Source organism: Pleurodeles waltl, chromosome 9 (genome assembly GCF_031143425.1).
Source record: "Pleurodeles waltl isolate 20211129_DDA chromosome 9, aPleWal1.hap1.20221129, whole genome shotgun sequence".
Lineage (NCBI taxonomy): Eukaryota > Metazoa > Chordata > Amphibia > Caudata > Salamandridae > Pleurodeles > Pleurodeles waltl.
Genome location: NC_090448.1, coordinates 156,742,987 through 156,767,100, shown reverse-complemented (window position 1 = coordinate 156,767,100; position 24,114 = coordinate 156,742,987). Strand labels below are relative to the sequence as shown.

Here is a 24,114-nt window from a genome sequence, read left to right as displayed (position 1 = left end):
TTTTGTGGATTCCTGCAGATTCCGGAAGGTTCCACCACAAAAATGTGGGAAAATGTATGATTTCAAACAAAGTTGTAGGTTTGCAGGGCATTGTGGGTAGGAAAATGGTGCATGTAAAGCACACCACCCTGGACTCAATCCAGATGTTTAGTATTCAGATGTGTCTAGGTCTCGTAGATTTTTCTACATGACAGCCTCCTAAAGTCCAAAAAGTGCAGCCCTCACCATTCAAGTGGGACGATTTTGAGAGTTAGACAAGCTCTCATGGCCCAAATGTAAAACCAAAACCCCAAAATAATCAAATGTCCTCTTGCTTGCCATGGGATGAGATGTCTTAGTGTGCGGGGGAGAGCTGAACGACTGTTTCCCCCTTCAGTTGGGGTGGGGGCATGCCCATACTTCTTGGTAGCCACCACCCCACTATTGTTGTTTCTTTTTAAATTCCCTGGCATCTAGTAAGCTTTCTGCCCCCTTCCGCCACGGGGAGTGGATCGGGGGTAATTGCCCCATCTGCTCACCGGTGGGCAGAACAACTTTGTGCCCATTTATTTGGGGTGGGGTATGGCCATACCCCCACCCTCTTTTTAAAAAAAAAACATTCTTCCCTGGTGTCTGGTGGGCTTTCTGCCCCCACCTGGGGGGCAGAAATGGCCAATAGTAATGTGCCCTTATAGGGAGCAACCCTTGCCAAGGGGCTGCCCCCCAAACAAAAAACACAAACACAAACACACCAATCCCTGGTGCCTAAGTGGTTTCTGCCCCCGGGGGCAGATGGGCCTAATAGAAATGGATTAAAATAAATTTGCCCTCCAGGACAGCAACCCTTGCTTAAGGGGTCACCCCCCTTACGTGAAATTGGCACCAAAAAAAAATCCCTGGTGCCTAGTGGTTTCTACCCCCCTTGTGGGCAGATTGGCCTAATAAACATAGGCCGAACTGCCCCCAAGGGGGGCAGAAATGGAATAAAATAAATTTGTCCCAATCCCCCACCCCCCCAGGGGAGGGACCCTTGCCTAAGGGGTCGCTCCCCTTACGTGAAACTGACCTAAAAAAAAATCCCTGGTGTCTAGTGGTCTCTGCCCCCCTTGGGGACAGATTGGCCTAATTAAAATAGGCCGAACTGCCCCCATGGGGGGCAGAAATGGCCTAAAATAAATTTGCCCCCCAGGGGAGTGAACCTTGCCTAAGGGATCGCTCCCTACGTCTAAAAAAATAAAACAAACAAAAAGATCCCTGGTACCTAGAGGTTTCTGCCCCACAATAGGCCAATCTGCCCCTGGGGGCAGAAAAGGCCTTTAAAAAAAAAGCCCCCCAGGGGCGCGACCTTTGCCCAAGGGGACGCTCCTCTTCATTGATTACATTATTAAAAAAAAATCCCTGTGTCTAGTGAGCATTTCTGCTGCCTGATCGCTACACGAAATGCAGAAATGCTGAGAGACAAAGGAAAGGAAAGGCCTTTCCTTTGATGCCTCTCCCGCATCCTCCGCATGATCAGAAGAGAAATGCTTTAGCATTTCTCTTCCGATCCGTGCTGGAAGCTACCCTTCCATCCCTGCCCTGGAGGGGGGTGGGAGGCGCAGACCAGCTCGTACCGGGCACCCAGGGCGTTAAGATGTTGGCCCTTCCCTGTATTCTCCATATTCTTCAGACCTTATAGAATACCAGATACATTCTTTCTATGGGTTGAAGCGCTGGTGCGCACCCTGTTATGGGCAGGTGGACAGCCAAGGGTGGCCCTGCGTACTCTCCAGCGGTCTAAATATTGTATTGTATTGTAATATTATTTATATAGCCCTTACTACCCCTGACGAGGCGTCGAAGCGCTTTTCGGCAAGTAGCACGCTACTCCAGAACCCAAAAGGAATTAGTGGTGGATTAGTATAGGGAAATATGAGTACAGTTTTAGTATTATTATGAGTTAATTTGAGCAGCGGATATGTGAGTTTGTTAGTTGGATTGACTGGAGTAATTGAGGGGTAGAGGAGGGAAGAATCCAGAAGTGTTAATTGGGAGTTTATGGTAATATGATTTAGGCTTGGGATGAGTAAAGGGGGGATGAAAGAGGGAAGAGTCTGTGAAAAGGGTTAGGGAGATCATAGTAGCAGGAGGGGTTTTGGATGAGTTAATGGTGAGATAAATGAGGGAGAATTAAGTAGGGTTGCTTGGGAGATCATGGTAGTAAAGTGAGGTTTGGGTGAGTTAGATGTGGTTTAGGAGGGAAAAGCTTAGGCAGGGTTATTTAGGAGATGAAAGTAGTGGAATGGATTTGGGATGAGTCAGAGTGGGAATGAAAGATAGATTGATAGAGACATGACATATGGTGATGGGTAGACATAGTGTGATATGAAATGAGAGCAGGGATTCATAAGTATCTAATATAACAACTTATCTAGGAGCTATGCAATGACCTATGAACATGTTAAGCATAGAATAACATACACATATATATATATATATATATATATACATTTATTTATATATATACACACACAAATACACACACATATGTACATACATATACATATTTAAACCATGAGTAAATATACATTAGTTAAACAGGTTTAAAGAGTATGTGTGTAGTTTATGGTTATGACATAGTAGCGATACATATTTTCTAAAGAACTATATATAACTGGAATTTACACATAATCAGATAAAAAATATTTATCAACATAGGCATATGAAGTCCATAGCTGTTTGAATATGGTGGTTATGAATGAAAGAGCCAACTCTCGAGTAGTTTTCTGAAGACAAGATAGTTATCTGTGGCTCTTTTAGTTGGGGTAACGAATTCCATAGTTTGGCTGCTTGAACGGAGAAGGATGTACCACCTATAGTCTTTTTCTTGTATGGTTGTGTTCTAAGGCGAGGTTTCTTTGTTGAATGTATTTGGTTATTTTGTTTCTGATAAAAAGCAGTCCCGATCCATGTATAGCTTTGTGGGTGATACAAAGCAGCTTGAAGGTGCATCTTCTGGCAATGAGTAACCAGTGTAGTGCTCTCAAGGCACGGGAAATGTGGGCTTGCAGCTTTCAATCAATCAATCAATCAGTGAATTTATAAAGCGCGCTATGTACCCAACAGGGTTTCGAGGCGCTGGGGGGTGGGGGGGTGCTGCTAGCGTTCGAAGAGCCATGTCTTGAGGAGTCTCCTGAAGGTGAGGAGGTCCTGGGTCTGGCGTAGTGAGGTGGGGAGAGAGTTCCAGGTCTTGGCGGCGAGGAAGGAGAAGGATCTGCCGCCAGAGGTCTTGCGCTGGATTCGGGGGACGATGGCGAGGGCGAGGTTGGCAGAGCGGAGTTGACGTGTGGGGACGTAGAAGTTGAGTCTGGTGTTCAGGTAGGTGGGTCCGGTGTTGTGTAGTGCCTTGTGTGCGTGGGTGAGGAGTTTGAAGGTGATCCTTTTTTCCACGGAGAGCCAGTGGAGGTCCTTCAGGTGGGGGGAGATGTGACATCGGCGGGGTATGTCGAGGATCAGGTGGGAGGATGCGTTCTGGATGCGTTGGAGTCGTTTGATGTCTTTCGTTGGGATGCCTGTGTAGAGTGCGTTGCCGTAGTCAAGTCTGCTACTGACGAGGGCTTGAGTCACCGTCTTCCTGGTTCTTGTTGGAATCCACTTGAAGATCCTGCGGAGCATGCGGAGGGTGTTGAAACAAGAAGAGGAGACGGCGTTGATCTGTTTGGACATGGTGAGAGCAGAGTAGAGGACGAAGCCGAGGTTTCGAGCGTGGCTGGCTGGGGTGGGTGGGGGTCCGAGGGCAGTGGGCCACCAGGAGTCGTTCCAGGCCGAGGGGGTGCGTCCGAGGATGAGGACTTCCGTCTTGTCGGAGTTGAGCTTCAGGCGGCTGTTGCTCATCCACTCGCGATGGATTTTAGTCCCTCGTGGAGGTTGCTTTTGGCGGTGAGCGGATCTTTGGTCAGGGAGAGGACGAGCTGGGTGTCGTCGGCGTAGGAGATGATGCTGAGGTTGTGTTGACGGGCCAGTTGTGCGAGGGGGGCCATGTAGACGCTGAACAACGTTGGGCTAAGAGAGGAGCCTTGGGGGACGCCGCAGATGAGGTTGGTGGCTTTGGAGCGGAAGGGTGAGAGTCGGACTCTCTGGGTTCTGTCGGAGAGGAAGGATGAGATCCAGTTGAGGGCTTTGTCTTGGATGCCGGCTTCGTGGAGACGGGTTAGCAGGGTGCGGTGGCAGACTGTGTCGAAAGCGGCTGATAGGTCGAGGAGGATGAGGGCTGAGGTTTCGCCGTTGTCCATTTGTTGTCTGATGTCATCTGTGGCGGCGAGGAGTGCGGTCTCAGTGCTGTGGTTTCGTCTGAATCCAGATTGAGAGGGGTCTAGGATGGAGTTGTCTTCTAGGAAGTGGGCGAGCTGTGCGTTGACGATCTTCTCGATGACTTTCACTGGAAAAGGGAGGAGAGAGATTGGTCGGAAGTTTTTGAGATCGTTGGGGTCAGCCTTGGGTTTCTTGAGGAGGGGTTGGATTTCTGCGTGCTTCCAGCTGTCCGGGAAGGTGGCGGTGTTGAAGGAGAGGTTGATGATCTTGCGGAGTTTGGGGGCGATGGTGGCGTCGGCTTTGTTGAATACGTGATGTGGGCACGGGTCCGTGGGAGAGCCTGAGTGGATGGAATTCATGGTTGTTAGGGTTTCGGCGTCGTCTACTTGGGTCCAGGTGGTGAGGCGGCAGGCGTGGGAGGAGTCGTCGGGGGTGGGGTCTGGCGGAGGTGCGGTGTTGAAGCTGTCGTGGATGGCTGCGATTTTCTGGTGGAAGAAGGTGGAGAGATCGTCGCAGAGTTTCTGGGAGGGAGGGACGTCGTTGACGTTGGCGTTAGGGTTGGAGAGTTCCTTCACGATGCAGAAGAGTTCTTTGCAGTCGTGGGTGTTGTTGTTGAGGCGTTCTGTGAAGTGGGCGCGATTGGCGAGTCGGATCCGTTGGTGGTGTTCACGGTTGGCGTCCTTGAGGGTAGCAAGGTTGTCGGGTGTGCGCTCGAGGATCCATTTCTTCTTGAGTTTCTGGCAGGTGCGTTTGGAGGTGGTCAGTTCGTCTGTGAACCAGGCTGGTTTTTTCTTTGTGAATCACGTAGTAGTAGCCTGGCTGTGGAGTTCTGAATATGTTGTAGTTTTTTCATAATAGATAGAGATGATCCATGGTAGAGGCCCTTGGCATAATCCACTTCGGATAGTACAAGCGAGATAGTAGCTTGCACCTTGTGTGGAAATCCGAGGTGGGGGAAGATGCGTCGTAGAGTCTTCAAGGTGATGAAGCTTGTTCGTTCTAATTTGTCCACTTGGGCATTCATTGTTAACTTGGAGTCCATGGTGATTGAAGGGTGGATAACACTGCCGAATATTTGCAAGTATTACGAGGCTGCGCAGGTTTGTGTAGTTAACCACAAAGTGTATGCCCAAGTGGGAGACCCTGAGTTTTGGGTTGACTGCCATGCTAGAAGCTTCCTACACTGCCTATACGGGGGTAAACTGGATTCAACACTGTGTCCAGCTAGGGAACTGGTGGTTTGGACTAGGAGAAAGTTAATTAAAGAAATGGGATGGTGTACTCGATTGACCCTAAGAACACTGTTGTGGGAGGGCTCCAGGCTCCCAAAAGTGATGGCTCTGAATCAATCAATTCTTGTAAGGCGCGGCTATTAAGCCGTGAGGGTTTCGAGGCGCAGAGGAAGGGGGTTTCGTGGATGGGACACTTTAGGCATCTCAACGCTGGCAGAGGTGTGGGATGCCAGCCGAATGTTCCCCTTTGCTCCTTTGCAAAAAGAATACTAGATGCCTGCCACTCATTGGCTGAAATATGCCCAATTAAGGCCAGCTCTTTGGCACAGCACCCTCACAGATGTGGAGATGCAGGAGGATTCTCTGCTGATGATGAGACTGTTGGATGGGCCACAAAAGGATTAAAGGATTATGTTACTTACCCTGTAAACATCTGTTTGTGGCATGTAGTGCTGTAGATTCACATACTCTGCATACCCCTGCCATCTAGTGTTGAATCTGGAGTGGTACAAGTCGTTTTTCTGTGAAGAAGTGTTTGGAGACGAGTGACTCCTCTCGATTATATTGTGAAGGGGCATTGACTCCTTTGTTAGACTATTTTCCCACAGGTGAGTGAGAAAGGAGTGGAAAGGAGTAGAAAGGAAGGAAAGTGTAGGGACAAAAGATGGCCATGCAATGTGTAATATATATATATATATACACACACACAACTATATAGAAAGATAAAGTAACTGCACTGCCACAGGCTGCCGGGGAGGAGGGAGGGCACATTTGAATCTATAGTACTACATGCCACAAACAGATGCTTACAGGGTAAGTAACATAATCAGTCTGATGGCATGTGTGGCTGTAGATACACATGCTCTGCAAAGACTGTAAAGCAGTCCCTCCAGAAAGCAGTGGCTAACCTGTAGGAGTTGCAGTTGACTGGAAAAGTGTAAGTAGCACTGCCTGACCTATAGTAGCTTGTTGGCGTGGTAGAATATCTACACAGTAGTGTTTCGTGAATGTGGTGAATGTGTGTGGCATACACCAAGTAGCTGCTTTACAAATGTTAGCTATGGGAATTTTACCAGGGAAAGTCGTGGTAGCACCCTTCTTTCTCGTAGAATGAGCCCTGGGATAAACTGGTAAAGTTTTCTTAACCTTAGCATAACAAGTTTGTATACATTTGACTATCCGCCTGGCTATGCCTGATTTGGATATTGGGTTGCCTTTGTGTGGTAGAAAAAAAGTTACAAAAAATTGTTTGCTTTTCCTACAGTCCTTATTTCTTTCAATATAAAACATGAGTGCTCTTTTACCATCTAGTGTGTGAAGGGCTCTTTTCACAACGTAGTCTGGTTGCGGGAAGAAGACTGGTAGTTCGATATACTGTAATTTGAAATTGAGAGAATTGAAGAAATTTGGGATTAGCGTGAAGAACTAATCTATCCCTATGAATTTGGAAGAAAAGCTCTTCCAAGGTTAGTGCCTGGAGCTCACTAACATGCCTCAGTGAAGTGATTGTAACTAAAAAGGCCACTTTCCCTACATAGTTTGTTACACACTTAGAACAAGTTACTTACCTTTGGTAACGTTTTATCTGGTACAGACATATTCTAGTTACAGATAAATTACCTTAGAATTTCCCTAGGCCTCAGTCTGGATCCAGAGATTTTTTGTGGTCATTGGATATGATGTCACGGGTCATACATTAGCGCCACCTCGCTGCGCTGTCATCAGTTTCTTTTCATGGCTTTCCACGCTAGAAGCACAGAGCCATGAACAACACTGACACTGGTGTGCCAGAACTAGGGCGTTGAAAGGGAAGCCCCTGTCCCTAGAAATCAGTTCACAGAGTGGGGAGGATGGGTGGTTCGGTAAGGAATCTGCAACAAGAATATGTCTCTACCAGATAAATCAACCAGATAAATTAACTTGTTCATCTGACAGAGACTTCTAGTTGCAGAGTCCTTACGTTAGAGAAGATATCCAAGCAATACCACTCCCGGAGGTGGGTCTGCGAACCAAGATCATACTAGGAAGTCCTGCAGGACCAGACGGCCAAAGTAGCCCTCCTTGTGGACCTGACTGTCCAGGCAGTAGTGTTTAGTTAATCTGTGAAAGGGTGCCCATGTTGCTGCCTGGCAGATATCCAGGTCTGGAGCTCTGCGTGCTAATGCAGTGGTGGCAGCTGTTGCCCTGGTAGAGTGAGCATGCAAACCCACAAGGGATTGCTTCTTAGCCAAAGCATAGCACATTTGTAATGCAGATAACAGCCCATTTTGAGATGGTTCTTTTCTGCACTGCCCAACCTTTCTTTGCGCCCACATAGCCCATAAAGAGTTTATCATCCACCTGGAACTCTTGAGTATGATTGAGGTGGAACTCCAATGATCTTTTTGGGTCCAGGCGGTAGAGTCTCTCCTCTTCCCTAGAGGGATCTGGGACACATAAATAATAGGCAAGGTGATGGATTGGCCTAAATGAAAGGGTGTGACCACTTTAGGGAGAAAAGAAGCCCTAATACGAAGCTCCACCTTGTCAGGGTGGATGGAGAGGAAAGGTGGCTCACTCACTCTGCGGGCAGAGGTGATAGCCAAAAGGAAGGCTGTTTTCAGAGTAAGCAGGCGAAGTGGACAATTGTGAAATGGCTCAAAGGGAACGCACATCAGATAAGTAAGAACCACGTTCAAATCTCACTGGAGCATTATCAATTGGGAAGGATGAAAGAGATGGGTAAGACCTTTAAGAAATTGGCCAACAATGGGAGATTTAAACAATGAGAGTTTGTCAGGCAAGCAGAGGAAAGCCAAGATGGCAGACAAATACCCCTTAAGGGTGCCCAAAGCTGGCTCAAAGAAAGAACAAACAGAAGAACCTCAGAAAGAGAGGCAGAGAGGAAGGTCAATAGACTTGTCCGTACACCATGCCACAAATTTGTCAACTGCCGCCACTCAATCTCCACGCAAGCAGACGAAGACTTAACAGGTTCAGGTGGAGAACCATCCCCTGCTGCTATGACAGAAGGGCCACCCGATGGGGCAGTCTGATCGGAGGATCGATGTCCCTGCTTAAGAGCTCGGGATGCCAGACTCTTCTTGCCCAGTCAGGGGCCACAAGAATGACTTGGGCTCAGTCGTTCTTGATCTTCTTGAGAACTCTGAGCAGAAGTGCTGTTGGTGTAAAGGAGGCCTGAGTTCTACTCACGACGAAAAGCATCGCTGAGCGAGTGTCGCCTTGGAATGCCGACGTGCAAAACAGCTGACATTGTGCATTTTCAGCAGAGGCGAACAGATCTAACCAAGGCTCTCCCGACTGCTGAAAGAGACCTTGTGCCACCTCCGAATGGAGATGCCATTTGTGAACAACCAGGCATTGACAGCAGGGATCATCTGCTCTGGCATTGAGAGCCCGCCAGACGTTGAACCACCAGCGATATGCCTTGCTGTTCCAGCCATGTTCAGAAGCACAGAGCCTCCTGACAAAGAGTCCGTGACCCCACACTGCCCTGTTTGTTGCAATACCACATGGCAGTGTTGTCCGTGAACACCTGCACCACTTTTTACGTTTGACTTAAGGAAGGAATGCTTTCAATGCCAGCCGGATCACCTTGAATTCCAGAAGGTTGGTATGGAACTCGGACTCCGCCAGAGACCAGGAGTCTCTGATCTCCGTCTCTCCCATGTGTCTGCTCCATCCCAGGAGTGACACATCTGTTACTACTCGGGTGGCAACTGGTTGGCGAAGAAAGAGGAATCGGCCCTTGACCCAATCGCAGTTCAAAAGCCACTACAGCAGATCTTGCGTAGTCACCTCTGAGATCTGGAACATGTTGGAAAGATTTCCCAGAAGCTGCGCCCGATGGAACTTCAGGTTCCACTGCAGAGCCCACATATGCTCTCTGGCATGAGTCACTAGCAGGATGCAGGAGGCCATGAAGCCCAGCAGCCTCAGTCATTCTCACCGAAATCCAGGACAGAGGCTGAAACATAAGTATCATAACCTGAATAAGCTGGACTCGCCACTTGGGAGGATAGACCCAAAACTGCAGCGTCCAGAACAGCTCCCCTGAAAGGGAGTGCCTAAGAGGGAATCAGGTATGACTTTGGCACATTTATAGTGAACCCCAGCAAAATGCAGGAGGTTCCCTGTAGTCTGGAGGTGGGAGATGACACAAATCACACCAAGAAGTACGGGGTTCACTCATATACAGAGGAGTGCTCACAGGAGAAATACACTTAGACCCCCTGCTGCTCTTAGTCCTTACTATGAGAATGCAGATGATGAGATGCTGTGGAGAATTGGAAAGAGGTGGGGGAATTTCCTTTACGGACTAAGTGGTCTCACACACTATATGCTTCATCATTTGACCACCTAGTTCCACCCAGGTAGGACAGTGCCACCTGGGCAGACTCTACCTCACTGTTAAAAGAACAGGAGGGAGTGCATACATTTATTCTGGTCTGGAAAGATGTGGGATCCAGCTAACCTAGGGGATAAATAAAAACACCTAACCAGTCACCTATGTAAAGTTATAATTTTAATAATGGTGTCTGTTTGGTGTGGTTAAAAACAAAAAATGGGACACCTCCGTGAGAACAAGGACTCACAGGGTCACCTATCTAAAAGTCGGTTGGGAGATGACAGCCTGGGGCGAGCTCGCCTTCAACAGCCAGTCTTCGAGGTAGGGGAAGACTGAAACCCCTAACATGCGCAGATAAGCTGACACCACCGCCTTAGGAAGCTGGCTCTGTATATACTATACCAGAGCAAGGTAGAATATGCACAGAGTCCAGTGGATCCCCAGAGGCTTGACAGAGGCTAAAGGTGATAATACTAATGCTCTCTTTTGTGGTAGTGTGGTTGAGCAGGTAAGCTTTTCAGAGGGTAGTGCTAAGCATTTGTTGTACACACACAGTCAGGAAATGAGGCACACACTCAATGACTAACTCCAGGCCAATTGCTTTATTTATCAAAAATATACTTTGTTACTTTATTTCTCCAACTAAAAGGATCTTTGTTGCAGGCAAGTACCATTTCAAGGATGTATCACTTTCAAGTATCTAATGCACTTTGTTTGGAATTCCCAGATAAAGCAGTTTTCAGGTAAGCAATACTTTTCAGGAGGACACAGTGCAATTTCTCATAGAAAGTAATGCATTCCTAGGAGAGAAAAAGGAACAACACAATTCACAGGAAAGTACTTGACTCACAATCCCAGTCTTTGGGGTTAAGGTGTCCACAGGGCAAAGTTTAGGGAGACACCAAGAGTGCGCCACCAGCAATATGGGGCTGCCAGGTGCAGAGGTCAAAGTTGGTGCTGGGTGCTCAAGCGAATCCTATGGAGACAGTGGGTGCTCAGAAAGAAACTGCTTGCAGTTAAGTACCAGCGACATCAGGGCACAGACGGGGGGTGGGTTAGATCAGCCACAGGTCAGCACCAAACAAACACCCTCAGTGGCACAGGGGCGGCCGGATGCAGGATGCAAACACAGGGTTGGGCACCCAATGCTTTTCAAAGAGGGAACCTCGGGGTCTCAAAGATGCTGCAGGTGTCATCCAGGGGGTCAAGTGAAGGAAACCAGCTGCTAGGCAGGTAAGTAGAGAGCTAACTGGATGTTGTTGGACCGTTGGTTGGGATCCCTAAGGCCAGGGGTTTGCGGGTGCAGGGGTACCTTTAGTTGTCGGAAAATCTTTACCGGAGCCGGTCGCGGTCAGCGGTCCTCTGGATTTAGGTTGCACGCACTGTCATGATGGTCAGGGGGTCAAACCAGGGTGGACTCGAAGTTGGAATCGCCTGGAGGCCTTCTCTGGACCGGTAGGCAATCTGGACACAGGCCATGGACGTTGGGTGCAGAGTGGGCATGATTCGTGGATCTAGGGGAGTTCTACAGTCCTTTTAGAAGTTTATTTGTGGACAGGGCTGCTGTCCTCAGGAGATCTTGGTCTTTAGGTAGGCAGGCAGTCCTCTGGGGGTTTGTAGAGGTTGCTGGTCCTGCAGGACGAGTAATCTTCTTGTAGCATGATTCTTGAAGCTGCAGACAGGCCAGTAGGGCCGAGGCCAAGTCAGGTGTTGTCTGGAGTCTACGCTGCTGATGTGGCTCTTCACTCCTTCTTCTTGTTAGGTCACCAGGAATCTGAATAGCAAGGTTCAAGTGTGCCCCTGAATACTAAATTTAGGGGCGTTCCAGGGGTCACAGGGCAGTAGCCAATGGCTACTGTTCTGGAGGGTGGCTACACCCTTCCTGTACCCACTCCCTTTGGGGAGGGAGGCACATTCCTAACCCTATTGATAACATCCTCCAAAAAGAGATGGAGTATTCTGCAATGAGGGGTTCATGTCAGCTCTGGGCACCAGCTGGGGTGCCCAGCTGGGGTGGTCCCAGCTGGTGTGGACACTCCTCCTGGTGTTTACTAATTTTCCCGCCGGACTTGCAGCCACAAGTGGGCCCTGGTCTGGGGGCGTGCATCTCCACTAGCTGGAGTTCCCTGGGGCACTGCAACAGGAGGCAGGAGCCTTTGAAGCTCACCGACAAGTTTTGCAGTTCCTGCCGGGAGAGGTGTGAAGCACCTCCACCCAGAGAAGGCTTTGTTCCTGACCCCCCAGAGTGCACAAAGGCTCTCACCCCATAGGGTCATGCTGGCACAGACCCTTCAGCATTACACTAAGGGTTAGGGTGAAATACAGGGGGCATCTCTAAGATGCCCTCTGTGCATTTTTAAATAAATCCAACACTGGCATCAGTGTGGGTTTAATGAGCTAAGAAGTTTGACACCAAAATTGCCAGTCTTCAGTGAAGCCATCAAGCTGTGGACCTCGTAATGACAATTTCATAGCCCATGGACTCAATAAGGCCACAATGCACTTACAATGTCTAAGAATGGACTTAGACACTGTAGGGGATTATTGCTTATGCAGCTATGCCCTCATCTGTGGTATAATGCACCTTGCGTTAGGGCTGTAAGGCCTGCTAGAGGGGTGACACCCATGCCACAGGCTTTGGTTTGTGGGCATGGCACCCAGAGAGGGATGCCATGTCGAGATTACCCTTTTCTACCCACCAGCAAACACAATCTGCAATGGCAGTGTGCATGTTTTTGGTGAGGGATCCCCTAGGATGGCATAATATATGCTTTGGCCCTTAGGGACCCTCTCTGGCCACAAGGCCCTTGGTGCCACTGGTACCTTTTACAAGAGACTTATCTGTGTGCCAATTGTGGAAACAATGGTACAGTTTTAGGAAAAAATGCATGGGCTGGAGCCTGCGTATCAGGACCCCAGCACACACTCAGTCATAAGAAGAAAAGAAACCACGGCACATCACGGGTGTGTGAAGATTTCACTTTATTCCTCTATATCGTCTCGGAAAAACAGATTACTTGTTTCAGTAAGGCAGAAGTAAGTTTGATGTCAAAGAGCCAGATATATTTGGAAAGCAACAGTCGACACGTGTTTCGTCAAACCTGACTTTTTCAAGGCTCCAACTTTTCAAGATATCAGATTGCGTAGTAAATATCCGAGGTCAATGAAGTTTGCAAGATAGTATGACATGAGCTAAATAGCTTGGCCGAGGACCATGATAAGTCTAAACTCCGTAGCAAATAAATTTGATGTTAGCGTGCTGCTGACGGTGTCGCTTCACTCAGTCATGTTAGCATCAATTATCAGGCAAAAAGAGTGTTGATACTGCAACAAGGGGCCAGTTTCCTAAAACTGCCATCACTCTGGTGAACACCTAAGGGGCACTGGTAAGGCCAAAGGGGAGCACAGTGAATTGAAATTGTTTGTGACCTACCACGAACCGCAAGTAACATCTGTGGGTAGGCAGGACAGGCATATAGAAATAGGCGTCCGCTAAGTCCAATACTACCATCCAGTCTCATGGGTAGATCGGACTTGAGTTAAGAGTGAGCATTTTTTACTTCTCCTTCCAGAAGAAGAGATTGAAGGACCAGACGCTGAGGACAGGGCGAAGGCCCTTGTCAATTTTGGGCACCAGAAAGTACCAGGAATCACAATCATAACCTACTTCTGGCACAGGGACCCTCTTTATGGCTCCCTTGGCCAAGAGGCTGTAACCTCCTTGCGGCGAAGTGCCAGGTGATCCTCTGTCATTCAACTGCAGGCTGGTGGCATGGAGGGAAGGGTAGTCTCGAATGGGAAGGAGTAGCCCATTCAGACTATTTGCAAAACCAACTTGTCTGAGGTGATGGTGGTTCAGTGGGATAGGTGATAGCAAATCCTGCCGCCGACTGGTCCCTGGTGGGGAAGCGCCAGATCAGGAAGGCTTGGAGGCTGCAGCAGAGGGGGCAGTGGATTGGGTAGACTGCTGGCTCCCAGATCCATGCTGACGCTAGATCCCACATCCTCGGCCACGCAGAGGCTGTGCAGCATGCGCGGCACGGAGACTGCCAGGGAATGTACATGGCTGGCCACCCCTTTTGCAGCCACGAAAGGGGTGAAGAGCAGACTGAGGGGGGCAAGAGGCAGCCACGAGGCCAAGGGACCAAGCCATAGCCAGAGAAAATGCTTGAGTGCCAAGTCTGCTTTGTCTCTAAAGAGACGTGTGTCATCAAAGGGCACGTCCATTAGAGTATATTGGACATCCCCTGAAAAGCAAGATGTACGTAACTATGCATGGCGTCTCAAAGCCACCGTCAACGCAACATATCTGCCCAGAGTCGGTTGTTTCCAGCCCACATCTGATGGTGAACTTCACCGCATCTGACCCATCAGCAACAGCTCAGGAGAGAAAGGCCTGGACTTCCTCCGGGATCTGTGGCAGCCCTTGTGTGACCACGTCCCATAAAGTATGGGTGTAACGGCCTAAGAGGCATGCAGTGTTTACCAACTGCAATGCCAGAAGGAGAACAACTTCTTCCCAAGATGGCCCAGCCTCCTTGATTCCCTAACCGGGCGAGCATAGGGAATGCGGCATGGGAGGTTGAGGCTTGGATGATCAGGCTCTCGGGGGTATATTGTTGGGTCAGGAAAGCCGGGTCATTAGGTTCAGGCCTATGGAGCAAGTGATTGTCCTATTAACAGGGGCCCCTGTGCTGGGATTGGGCCATGTTCCCAGCAGGACAACAGTGAGGGCTTCATTAAAGGGCAAAAGGGGTTCTGAGTTGGAAGCACCAGGTTGAAGCACCTCAATCAGGAGGTTGGTCCTGACAGACACCGAAGGCATCTCGAGGCTCAGATAGCCATGGTAGGGAGAGGAAGCATACAAGTGTCAGGTGAGGTATCCAACCTGCTGGCTTTGCCCAGTTCCACAGCCCAGTCCATAGGATCTTCCAGCTGGTATTCTAAAGGGTCCAGCGATCCCTCCATACCCACGCCGAATTCAGACCCATAAGAATAAAGGTTGAAATCCAATCTAGGGTCAAAAGGCCCTGCCGTAGACGGAGTCAGCATCCAGCGATGGCGTTCCAGCTCCTTATTGGGGTTGGCGATGAGTATAAGGTCGATGCCGCCCACGGGCCTGGGTGGTGTTGGGAGCGTTGATACCTGGACTGATGTTGGTGAAGGTCGAGGTACGACTGATGCCGGTTCAGATCCAGAAGCAGATCCTTGGGTGCCCCTCGGAGCTGAGGCCAAAGCCGCGGCGCAGAACCTGAAGGGCCCTAAACCAGCCCTGTGGGGCCCGAGAGCTCTCCAACAGGGCTGGCCTGCCCAAAAATGAGGTGCATGGCCTCGTAAAACTCTTTGAATTGGGGAGGGGTGGCTCTGACTCCTAGATTGTCAGGGACCACTCCCTCAAAGCCTTCGGGTTCATGGCTTGGCAGTCGGAGCACGACTCCTGGACATGGTTGCGCTCCAAGCACCAAAAACAACTGATATGTCACCGACATCATGTGGTGGCATGAGTTGCAGGGCTTGAAGCATTCTTCTTGGACATCCTCGACGAACCAAAAAAGCCCAAACAACTTCAACAGAAAGTCAGAAATCCAGTCAAAAAGCGACTGTGAATAGCTCTTCTCCAGATCTGCGCACAGGCTGGAGGGGAAAGAAAAGAACTAACGTAAGCTTGGAGCTTATGTACGACTCGCAACGTCATATCTGGCGGCCATGATGCCAACGACGGACGTGGAATCGACCAACACTACCTGACGGCGCGCAGGAGTAATTGTCAAAGAAAAAATCTCCGGAGCCAGAACGATGCCTGGGGAAAATCTATGATAAGGAATCTGCAACTAGAAGTGTCTATTAGATAGCTACTTCACAGACTGGATAGAGTGGCAAATGCCGAATGTCTCAGGGAATGTGGCTAAGAGGGCACCTTTTACCACACGTTATGGAGCTGCCCTAACGTCTGAAACTTCTGGGAGGCGGTTAGAGGAACACAGTGGTGATACCAGTGGGGCTGCGGCCAGAGCTGGCACTACTGGGAAAATGGGGGCATAGGGATCACAGGCAATACCAAACTACTAGGCAATTCAGCGTGCATGGTGGCGAAACAGGATATTGCTAGGAAATGGGGATCCAAGACTGTTTCTCAACACCAAGAATGGCTAGATGGTATGGATTACTGTACATTAGTGGAAAAGGAAATCTTTTGAGGTAGGGGATGTGAACAAAAATACAAGAAAATTTGGGGAGGCTGGATCTTGGGGTTTTGCTGAAAATCTAGGTCTTTGTGCGAGTCCACGGATGCATAAGGTGAAGCTACGAAGCAGACACTAAAGGAGGCTGTGGGCGGGGCTAATTGGAAGCTGTAAGGACTGTAATAATATGACAAACTGACCTTGATTTACTTACATTAAATGGACGTATGTACAGTGGTGGGGGGATTGTTTTGTTATGATGTTTGTTGATATTGCATAAAACTAATAGAACATTATTAAAAAAAAGCAGATCTCAATGTATCTGGCACTATCAACTTGCCATCCTGCAGTCTTCATTAACAGAAAGGAGCAACAAATCTTGGCTCAACCGAATTGGGTGATTAAAGAAGCTCACAGAATAAAGAGGACAACACGATTTTCTAAAGTTTCACAGCCACTTTGAAAATAGATGTGGCAGATATTCCCTGGGACAGATGGATCTATTGAGGATGTTTGTCTGAGAGGCAACAAATGCCGCTATCCTGTCTACAAGAACAAAGACTAGAGATGCAGGTTGGTATTTAAGTGAGAACAGGCAGAATTACAAACCTAGGAATCCTAACATCCAACTATTTTGGCTTGTATGATTTTATGCAGTTCAGTATGCAGTGTCACTCTCGAGGAGTCAGAAAATGTGTATATACATTCTACATTAAAAAAGTCAATTTTTACACATTCATACCAGAAATGCAGTATTCACAATGAAGTTACAAACCAAAACCCTTAAGCTGCATATATTTTTAATTACATGCTGCGAGACCTGAATGTTAATTAACAAGTCACCCATCAACGACATACACATTGAATTACTAATTATTTCTTCCTAAAGTGTCATCACCATAGTTGCTGGAACAACTTGACAGACTATGAATCAATTTATGCTGACAGTAAAAAACATAAAATGAATTATCAAGTCAATTAAAATAGCCTGATTATCAATGTGTTGGTGGTCATTACTACTGCAAATGAATTTTGTGCTTCAAAAAGGTAAAAAGGTATGTTTGTGTAGGCGGGATCATCCTAGAAACCCAAATTCCCAAATTTCAAGTAGTAGGGCTTCATATAGGTCACAGACATAAAAGAAGACATGTTCAGTTTAAGATCCTAAATATTACAATGTGTAACATCCCAGGCTGACCACCTTAGCTATAATGTTGTTGTATAAAACAGAGGAGAACTACTTAATTTGCATAATTATTCTGGATCAGGTGCAAGCTTCTACCAAAAGGGCTAACAAACCAATATCACATACATAGAATTGAATGTAGCATAACAGCCATATCATATCAAAGAGACTTTATATTAATGGTGGCCTGGATAAACACATTTATTACACACCAAACAACAAGGTACTTCCATTCTAAATGTAAGAAAGTTTACTAGAGTTAAAAGTGTGACCATCAGGCATTTGCTGGGCAAACTTTGCACAAAATAAAATCAGTTTACATGGTGAAGGATACAACACTTTTACATTAACAAATAATCAAGTACATTATTAACATAATTCAAACAAAGGCAACTTTATGAATCCACCACAATACACATTGACAATAGCTTTCATTTGTGACATACAAAGCTAAACACTCATCCCTGGACATTCTGAAAAATAAAGTAATTAAAGAGTAATGGTATTTCAAAAGGAAAATGTGTATTAGCAAATAAATTACCATTGCCATTGGCTGCAGTTTCTATGTGCACAAGATCTGAACAGGTAGTTTTAGGATTGTCCTTTTAAAATAACTTGTTTAACCCCCATTAGAATAATTAAAATCAAGGAAAGTTGAGAGGTTACAAATGTGGTATAGATGAGAGAACTTGCTGTGTAGTCTGAACTAGCATAAGATTCCAAATAATAATATTGAAGCCTTCAATGCAAAAAAACTGTAACTCTAACCTCTGTTATGTATGGACTAACAGGTCTTTGAAATCGCACCAATGTAAAAATTAAAAAGCACTGTAGATAAAATGGAAAACACAAATTACACGCAACATTTAGGGAATGTATACTTCTAAATTTGGGAAAATCTAATGGCGCACACTTAATTTGGCAGAAGAGGTGATAACAAGTATGTCCTGAAAAATCTAATTATCAGCATGCAGCATTAGGAAGATGGGTGCTGAAGACTGCACTTATAATCTTTTACACTCAATTTCATTTGAGCATTTGCGAGAGGGCAATAAACAAGACATCCTAAAGCAATACAATATAAATCAACTCCAAATAGCATTTATGAAAGAAAATGGAGAAAAAGACCCGGAATGAGAATAAACCAAGAAGGTGGCCAGATGTTTATTGAAAAACTGCTAACATTCCTTTGGTTTTTACTAAAAAAACAGAATGAACAAATGGATTAGAACACTGCAAAATAAAACATTGCAACAAGTTAAAAGTCACTGGTGCAAATTTACCAACATACAATAAGTTCAATGATTCAAACAAAATCACAGCTCTTCTTATAGCCATTACAACATTTATTTATTTATAAGAGGGATACCACAAATGTAGTGGATTCAAATGTTTTGTCAAGAAAGAGCAGAAATGATATGTTGTGAACCATCAACCTGTGCTACTCTAATTGACAATTTATGTATTCCTTAAAATGGTTTGGGAAATTTAGAGTGTTTTTGTTATTTATATCCAAAGAGTGTTCTTGGACCGCACACACTAAACCTAACTACAATCCCTTGCTATTAAAAAGACAGGGGTGCTCTGACGTTTTTCCTTCACATTGTGTCCACGCTACATTTACCTAACAAATTCCATCAAAATAATTAAGAATTTTTATTATACGGATCACTCGAGGACCCCCAGTGTCAGCAGTACTTCCTAAATTAATGTGAAGAGCACTTCTTTTCCTTATTGTGCTTTGTAATAACAACCTTACAGAACTTTGGAAAGGTCTGCATTGCTGATCAATGACATTCTTCATTTTAGGTTACAATTACAATCATTAACTACAACCTATAAAGACCGATCAAGTGACCTGTAATGCTTAATAAAGTATTGGAGAAACATGTTGCATGCAAAAAGTTCCAACAGAGACCACTGTTGATGTGAAGTTATAAATAACTATAGATGCAAAGGAACAATGTAAATCGCACAGGATTGGCAGAAGAGATTGTGGTTACATGAATTGAGGCAATAAAATACCAACATTCAATCTCTAAGAACAACGGTGCTGAACCATGTAAATATGGTTAAATATTTTTATTATTATAAACTGCTTGCTTATGTTTTGAGATCTACATTGTATATGGAGACTAATCAATGGATCAAAATTAGTAGCGTCCCTATTATTCAATGTGCATATGAAGGGTTGAGGAAGATTTTACAAACATTATATATAATTTTATCCTTCTGTAAAATTAACAACCATAAAATGCTGAAAATCATTTAGTGGACTTACCTAAAACTATATTAGATTTATGAAAGGATTTGTTAATTGTGCGGATCAAAATACAGTGTTAGGATTAGTTACATTTACATTTTGTTCTAGCATAAATTAATTCAACTTTAAAAGTTCTTATTAATTCAAAGAAAAAGGTTAAGGAGTCAGAAGAGCGCAATAATAATTACCATAACAACATTTTGATCAACCCTTTTTGCAAAGACCCTTTGTTGTTAATATTGGAGACTTCAGAAACAGTTTGCTATAAACCTACGCTTCCATTCTTCCCATAACTCTGCTTAGCTATCACGTTTAACTCATAAAGATATTTGAGGTACATGACCTGGCACTGGAAACATTATATTCTTTTATTACTGTAGAAACAATTTGTTTAGCTCAATAAAACAATATTTTGCCTCAACTAGTATGATGAAACAGGCCCTGTTTCGTGGTTCTAAGTGTAATTCTAGCATTTTCATTCAGAAAATTATAATTCAGTACTTTCAAAACACAGCTAAGTGTAAAAGTGCAAAAACAATCCCTCAAAATATGGCAGTTGAGACCTATATCACTGACGTCTCAAGCACAATGGTTGATTACTCCTAAGTTATACACATATTGTTAATCTCTGTCCGACAATAGAATTCTTATTATCTAGCTACAATATATTTTCTATCAGGACACCACATTGATTAAAATAACTGAATGCACTAATCCCTTAACAACATCTGGCATAACATAAAGTATCTAAATTCCATTCAGCCTTTAGACTGAAAGATCAATATTGTGCGATAAGTATATCTGGCATGGCAAAATAGGACACTTGAATGCAAAGTCTTCCAAACTGGCTTGGTAAAAACTTCACTATTTACAATGATTAGTGCAAAATAATTACATTCACCTTACAAATTGGTCTTATGGACATAAAGATGGATGCACAATCCATTACCCACAGGCATATCAAACCTACATTGTCTTAGCTCATAACAACTGATAGTTTCAGTTAAAATAGAAATAGTCATATTAGCTAAATGTTTTAGTACAAAGATATCCAACACTAGTCCAGAGCTTACTTTCTGGCAGATGTTCTTACTATCCACATGTGATGAATGTAATATAATGAGAATCTAAATGAGAATCATTTATATAGTCATGGATCATCCTGAAAAATCGGACAGGGCTCAGACACTAGTGGTCCAATGTTCGACAACTCTGCATTGGTTTTCCTCATGGACATACATTTTTTTAGTTATTATTTGCTTAGTGTAAGGTGATTAAATGTGAAAGCCCATTTCCTACTACCCCTTTTTGTGAAAACAAATTTGCATAGATTGCTTCCACTAGTTTGTGTTTGAAAGAAGTAAAGATTAAGCAAAACAAGCCTTTACTATCAATGTCCATTCTTTTGCTGCTAAAATTTAAATGGTAAAATGAAAGACTATAACATACTGCAACTTAAAATGTAAACAAACCTAACTATATTTGCAAGTGAAAACCACATTTTAGTTTTCATTATTTTTACTTTAACAAAGTAACTGTTTATGCTGGATTTCAAAACTGTCTATGAAATAAAAATACTACTACCATGATAACCTTCTATTAGGCATGATTAATGAACAACTGTCACTTAGCATGGTCCGAACAATTAACCCCGTTATTTTTTCAAAACTTGAGTGCAGTCCAGTGAGGAGGATTCAGCTGATTTTGAAGGTTTTGGATGTATTGCGGCATCAAAGCAATTGAAAAATGCATGTAGTTTAATATCTAGTCCACTTTATTGTCCCAGAGAAACCTTCTTTTAGCAGCCAAAACATTTAGGATTGTTTTTGTACAGTTGATACCCCAGTACAAAAGTGTCCTTTATCACCAGCAACAAGCTCTGGAATCCAGTAAGACAGTTTTAAGATCAATAAGCGGCTTGTTCTGAGGTTATTCTCACGTATTTGCTGATGATGCCAGCAGTGAAGAAAAGAAGATGGTAGGAAGGAATTATACTTCAAAATCATCCCAAGTAACCAAAGCATTTCAGTTTGAGGACATTTAAAAGGTCTTCCTTCAAATAGAGTAGACCATCAACTTGTCTTTGTGCCCTTTGAGTACTGTCTATCTATTCCATCTCCTGCTGCAGCCTGTGAGAGTAGATTTCATGCATCTCTCCAGGAAGTGAACTCAGGCTTCTGACTCTCTATTCTTTTTGCCATCTTCACCCAGGTCACTGTCTTCTGATTGGCTACTGCTAAGCACTACAAACTGTCCCTCTCCACTCCCTTGGTTTGGACGACTTGAAGCAGCTATCAAGCGACTCTGTTCTTCTAAATCCTAGGGGAAATACAAAGACAAACTCTCAATAATATGGTAGGTGCATAAATAACAGTCAGTCCAAGAATAAATGTTTGAATTAATCCAGCAATAGCAAGCTGGAACACAATTAAACACGCTAAAACATCTGGTCCTAAAGCCCATTCTTTCCAATTGTGGAACATATTTCTCTGGTGGAAGAAGGTAGAGGAGTAGTTTCTGCTCAGCAATATAAAATAAAAATAAAACCTTTGGAAGCTGTATGCACACAAGGCCACACCCAACCCACACTTTACACTGACTTATTTTCTCTTTGTTGCTTTTCATACCAGGCATACAGGCTACCATGTGAGGTTGATTTCCTTTTAATAAAGTGTAGTGGCTCTAGTAGTACATGATTCACTATGAGTGAATACCTTGATTCTAGTACTATGCCTCAGCATTCCTTTCTCTATACTTGTAGGAGCATTTCCAATTAAGTAAGATGCAAATGAGAGACAGCAGCAGACAACAAATCTCAGAGGGCAGACAAGTGTATTCCCTAGCATTTCCAAATCAAATTTAGCTTTAGTTCTGCATAAGACATCCTATGTATAGCAAATGTAAAAATTCTGAGACACAGTCAACATTGTTTCTTTGGTGATGACAGCCAGACAAATGTGTTGCTGACAGGCCAAAGTAGCTGCTTTGAGCCTGTGTAAGTATGAATTTACTGCAACATAAAAAAATTCAAACCAAATAAAAATCTTTGAACCTGTTTATCTTTGTCAGTGATATTGGTGACAAAAAGTCAGGTGGAGAACTCAAAAGACTTTGTGCAGTCCACATGGAATGAAAGGGAACTCATAAATGGAGGTTGAGTGGGCCCTCTGGACATCTGAAGAACGATTGAGGAAAAAAGTGGAAAAGAAGATAATCTAGTTCACGCCAAGTTCAACAAAGATTTCGATAAAATGAAAAAATAAAGAGGGTCATCTTGGTAACAACTTTGCAATTATAAATAAAAGTACACAGCTCATCAGAAGAGAGGGGATGAACATTGTTTGCACTTCAGAAGATGTTTGAAGGAAAAGGAATCAGCTACCTCCTTACCCGGTGTCATATCTCTGGATGACTAATCATTTGGGCTCGATCTAGCATGTAAGGCTTTACCCAATGAGTAAGAGGCTTGGCTAGGACATCTGAGGGTATACCTGGGCACTGGAGGCTGTGAATGCATATTTGAGGCTACAACTTAGCACCTGACACTCAGTCGTGAACTGTGGTGATGTCCTGTGCTTTTAAAGCTATGTCCATGAATTTGAAAAGGGAAGGGGTGACTCTGTCTGGTCATATTTGGATGTCCATGGATATTTAAAGCTGAAATTAGGCAGAGGAATTGGTCCTTGGGCACACATCTGTGTTAAATGGTTGTTCTACTGGTATACCATGGTTGCAATGCTTCAAAACATGGAATACCCTAGTTTTCTATGACTGGTATTGGAAATACATGTGATGCAAAAGGTGGGTGGGTTGGGGAGGGGAGGGGGTGGCAGGGGAGCAACAGGGTAAGGTCGGGTTAGGAGCCAAATAACCACATCAGGGGGATCTGATTGCTCAGAATAAAGGGCCCTCACACACCCAGTTGGGTGTCATGCTTCATCATTGGGCAGCTCCTGAGGCTGGCGTTGCAATGCCTAATAGACTACTTGAGGGGGCTCTTTGCTGGAGGTCTTTTTAGCATAAGATGCTGATGTGAAGTGTAGATGGAGGTGCTCTACGTGTGTATTGGTGTGAGTGAATTTAGAAATAGCTAAGAGATACCTTAATGGGTTTTAATAAGTGTGGTGTTAGTAAAACATCCATGGTGGCAGAGAGGGGTAAGTTGCTGCTGAATAAGCACGCTGGAATCCTTTTATTCGGCAGCTTGCAGCCTGTGCCATTACCTATGGTATCAATAGCTTACCAAATGTGGGTCGGTTTTTAGATATCCTCAGGTACAGTATACTGTGAGGACATGTACTTGATGTGATTGGGTTACTTTTACTAACACCATACTTGCTCTCCCCACTGATAAATAGATATGGTTTTTGGTCCTGAAAAACTTCCCCAAATGATAACGTAATTTGTGGCAAAAACAGGTTGACCTTTACACACATTACCATATGAGCTGCTTTGGATCCTTATCTCCACATTTAGCCACTCATATTTTTAACCATTACAAAAGAACCCACTCATTAAAACCCATAACCACTCAGTGCCTAACCAAACCTTACCCTGTTGTCCCCCACAACCAATGCTCCCCTCCACCCACCCCACCAACTGAAATAACAAGTAGGTCTCATACTTTAACTTTT

General features: G+C 44.9%; 1 protein-coding gene across 2 annotated transcripts in view; it reads right to left on the bottom strand.

Annotated features, from left to right (window-relative positions):
* Positions 1 to 18,351: 18,351 nt before the first annotated feature.
* The window catches only part of APPL1 (adaptor protein, phosphotyrosine interacting with PH domain and leucine zipper 1), a 221,717-nt gene continuing 215,954 nt past the window's right edge, over positions 18,352 to 24,114 (bottom strand). For both annotated transcript variants that reach the window (XM_069206469.1, XM_069206468.1), the window contains one exon: positions 18,352 to 21,799. In XM_069206469.1, the coding sequence (XP_069062570.1) occupies positions 21,650 to 21,799 (150 nt within the window). In that variant the 3' untranslated portion in view covers positions 18,352 to 21,649. The remainder of the gene's footprint in view (positions 21,800 to 24,114) is intronic.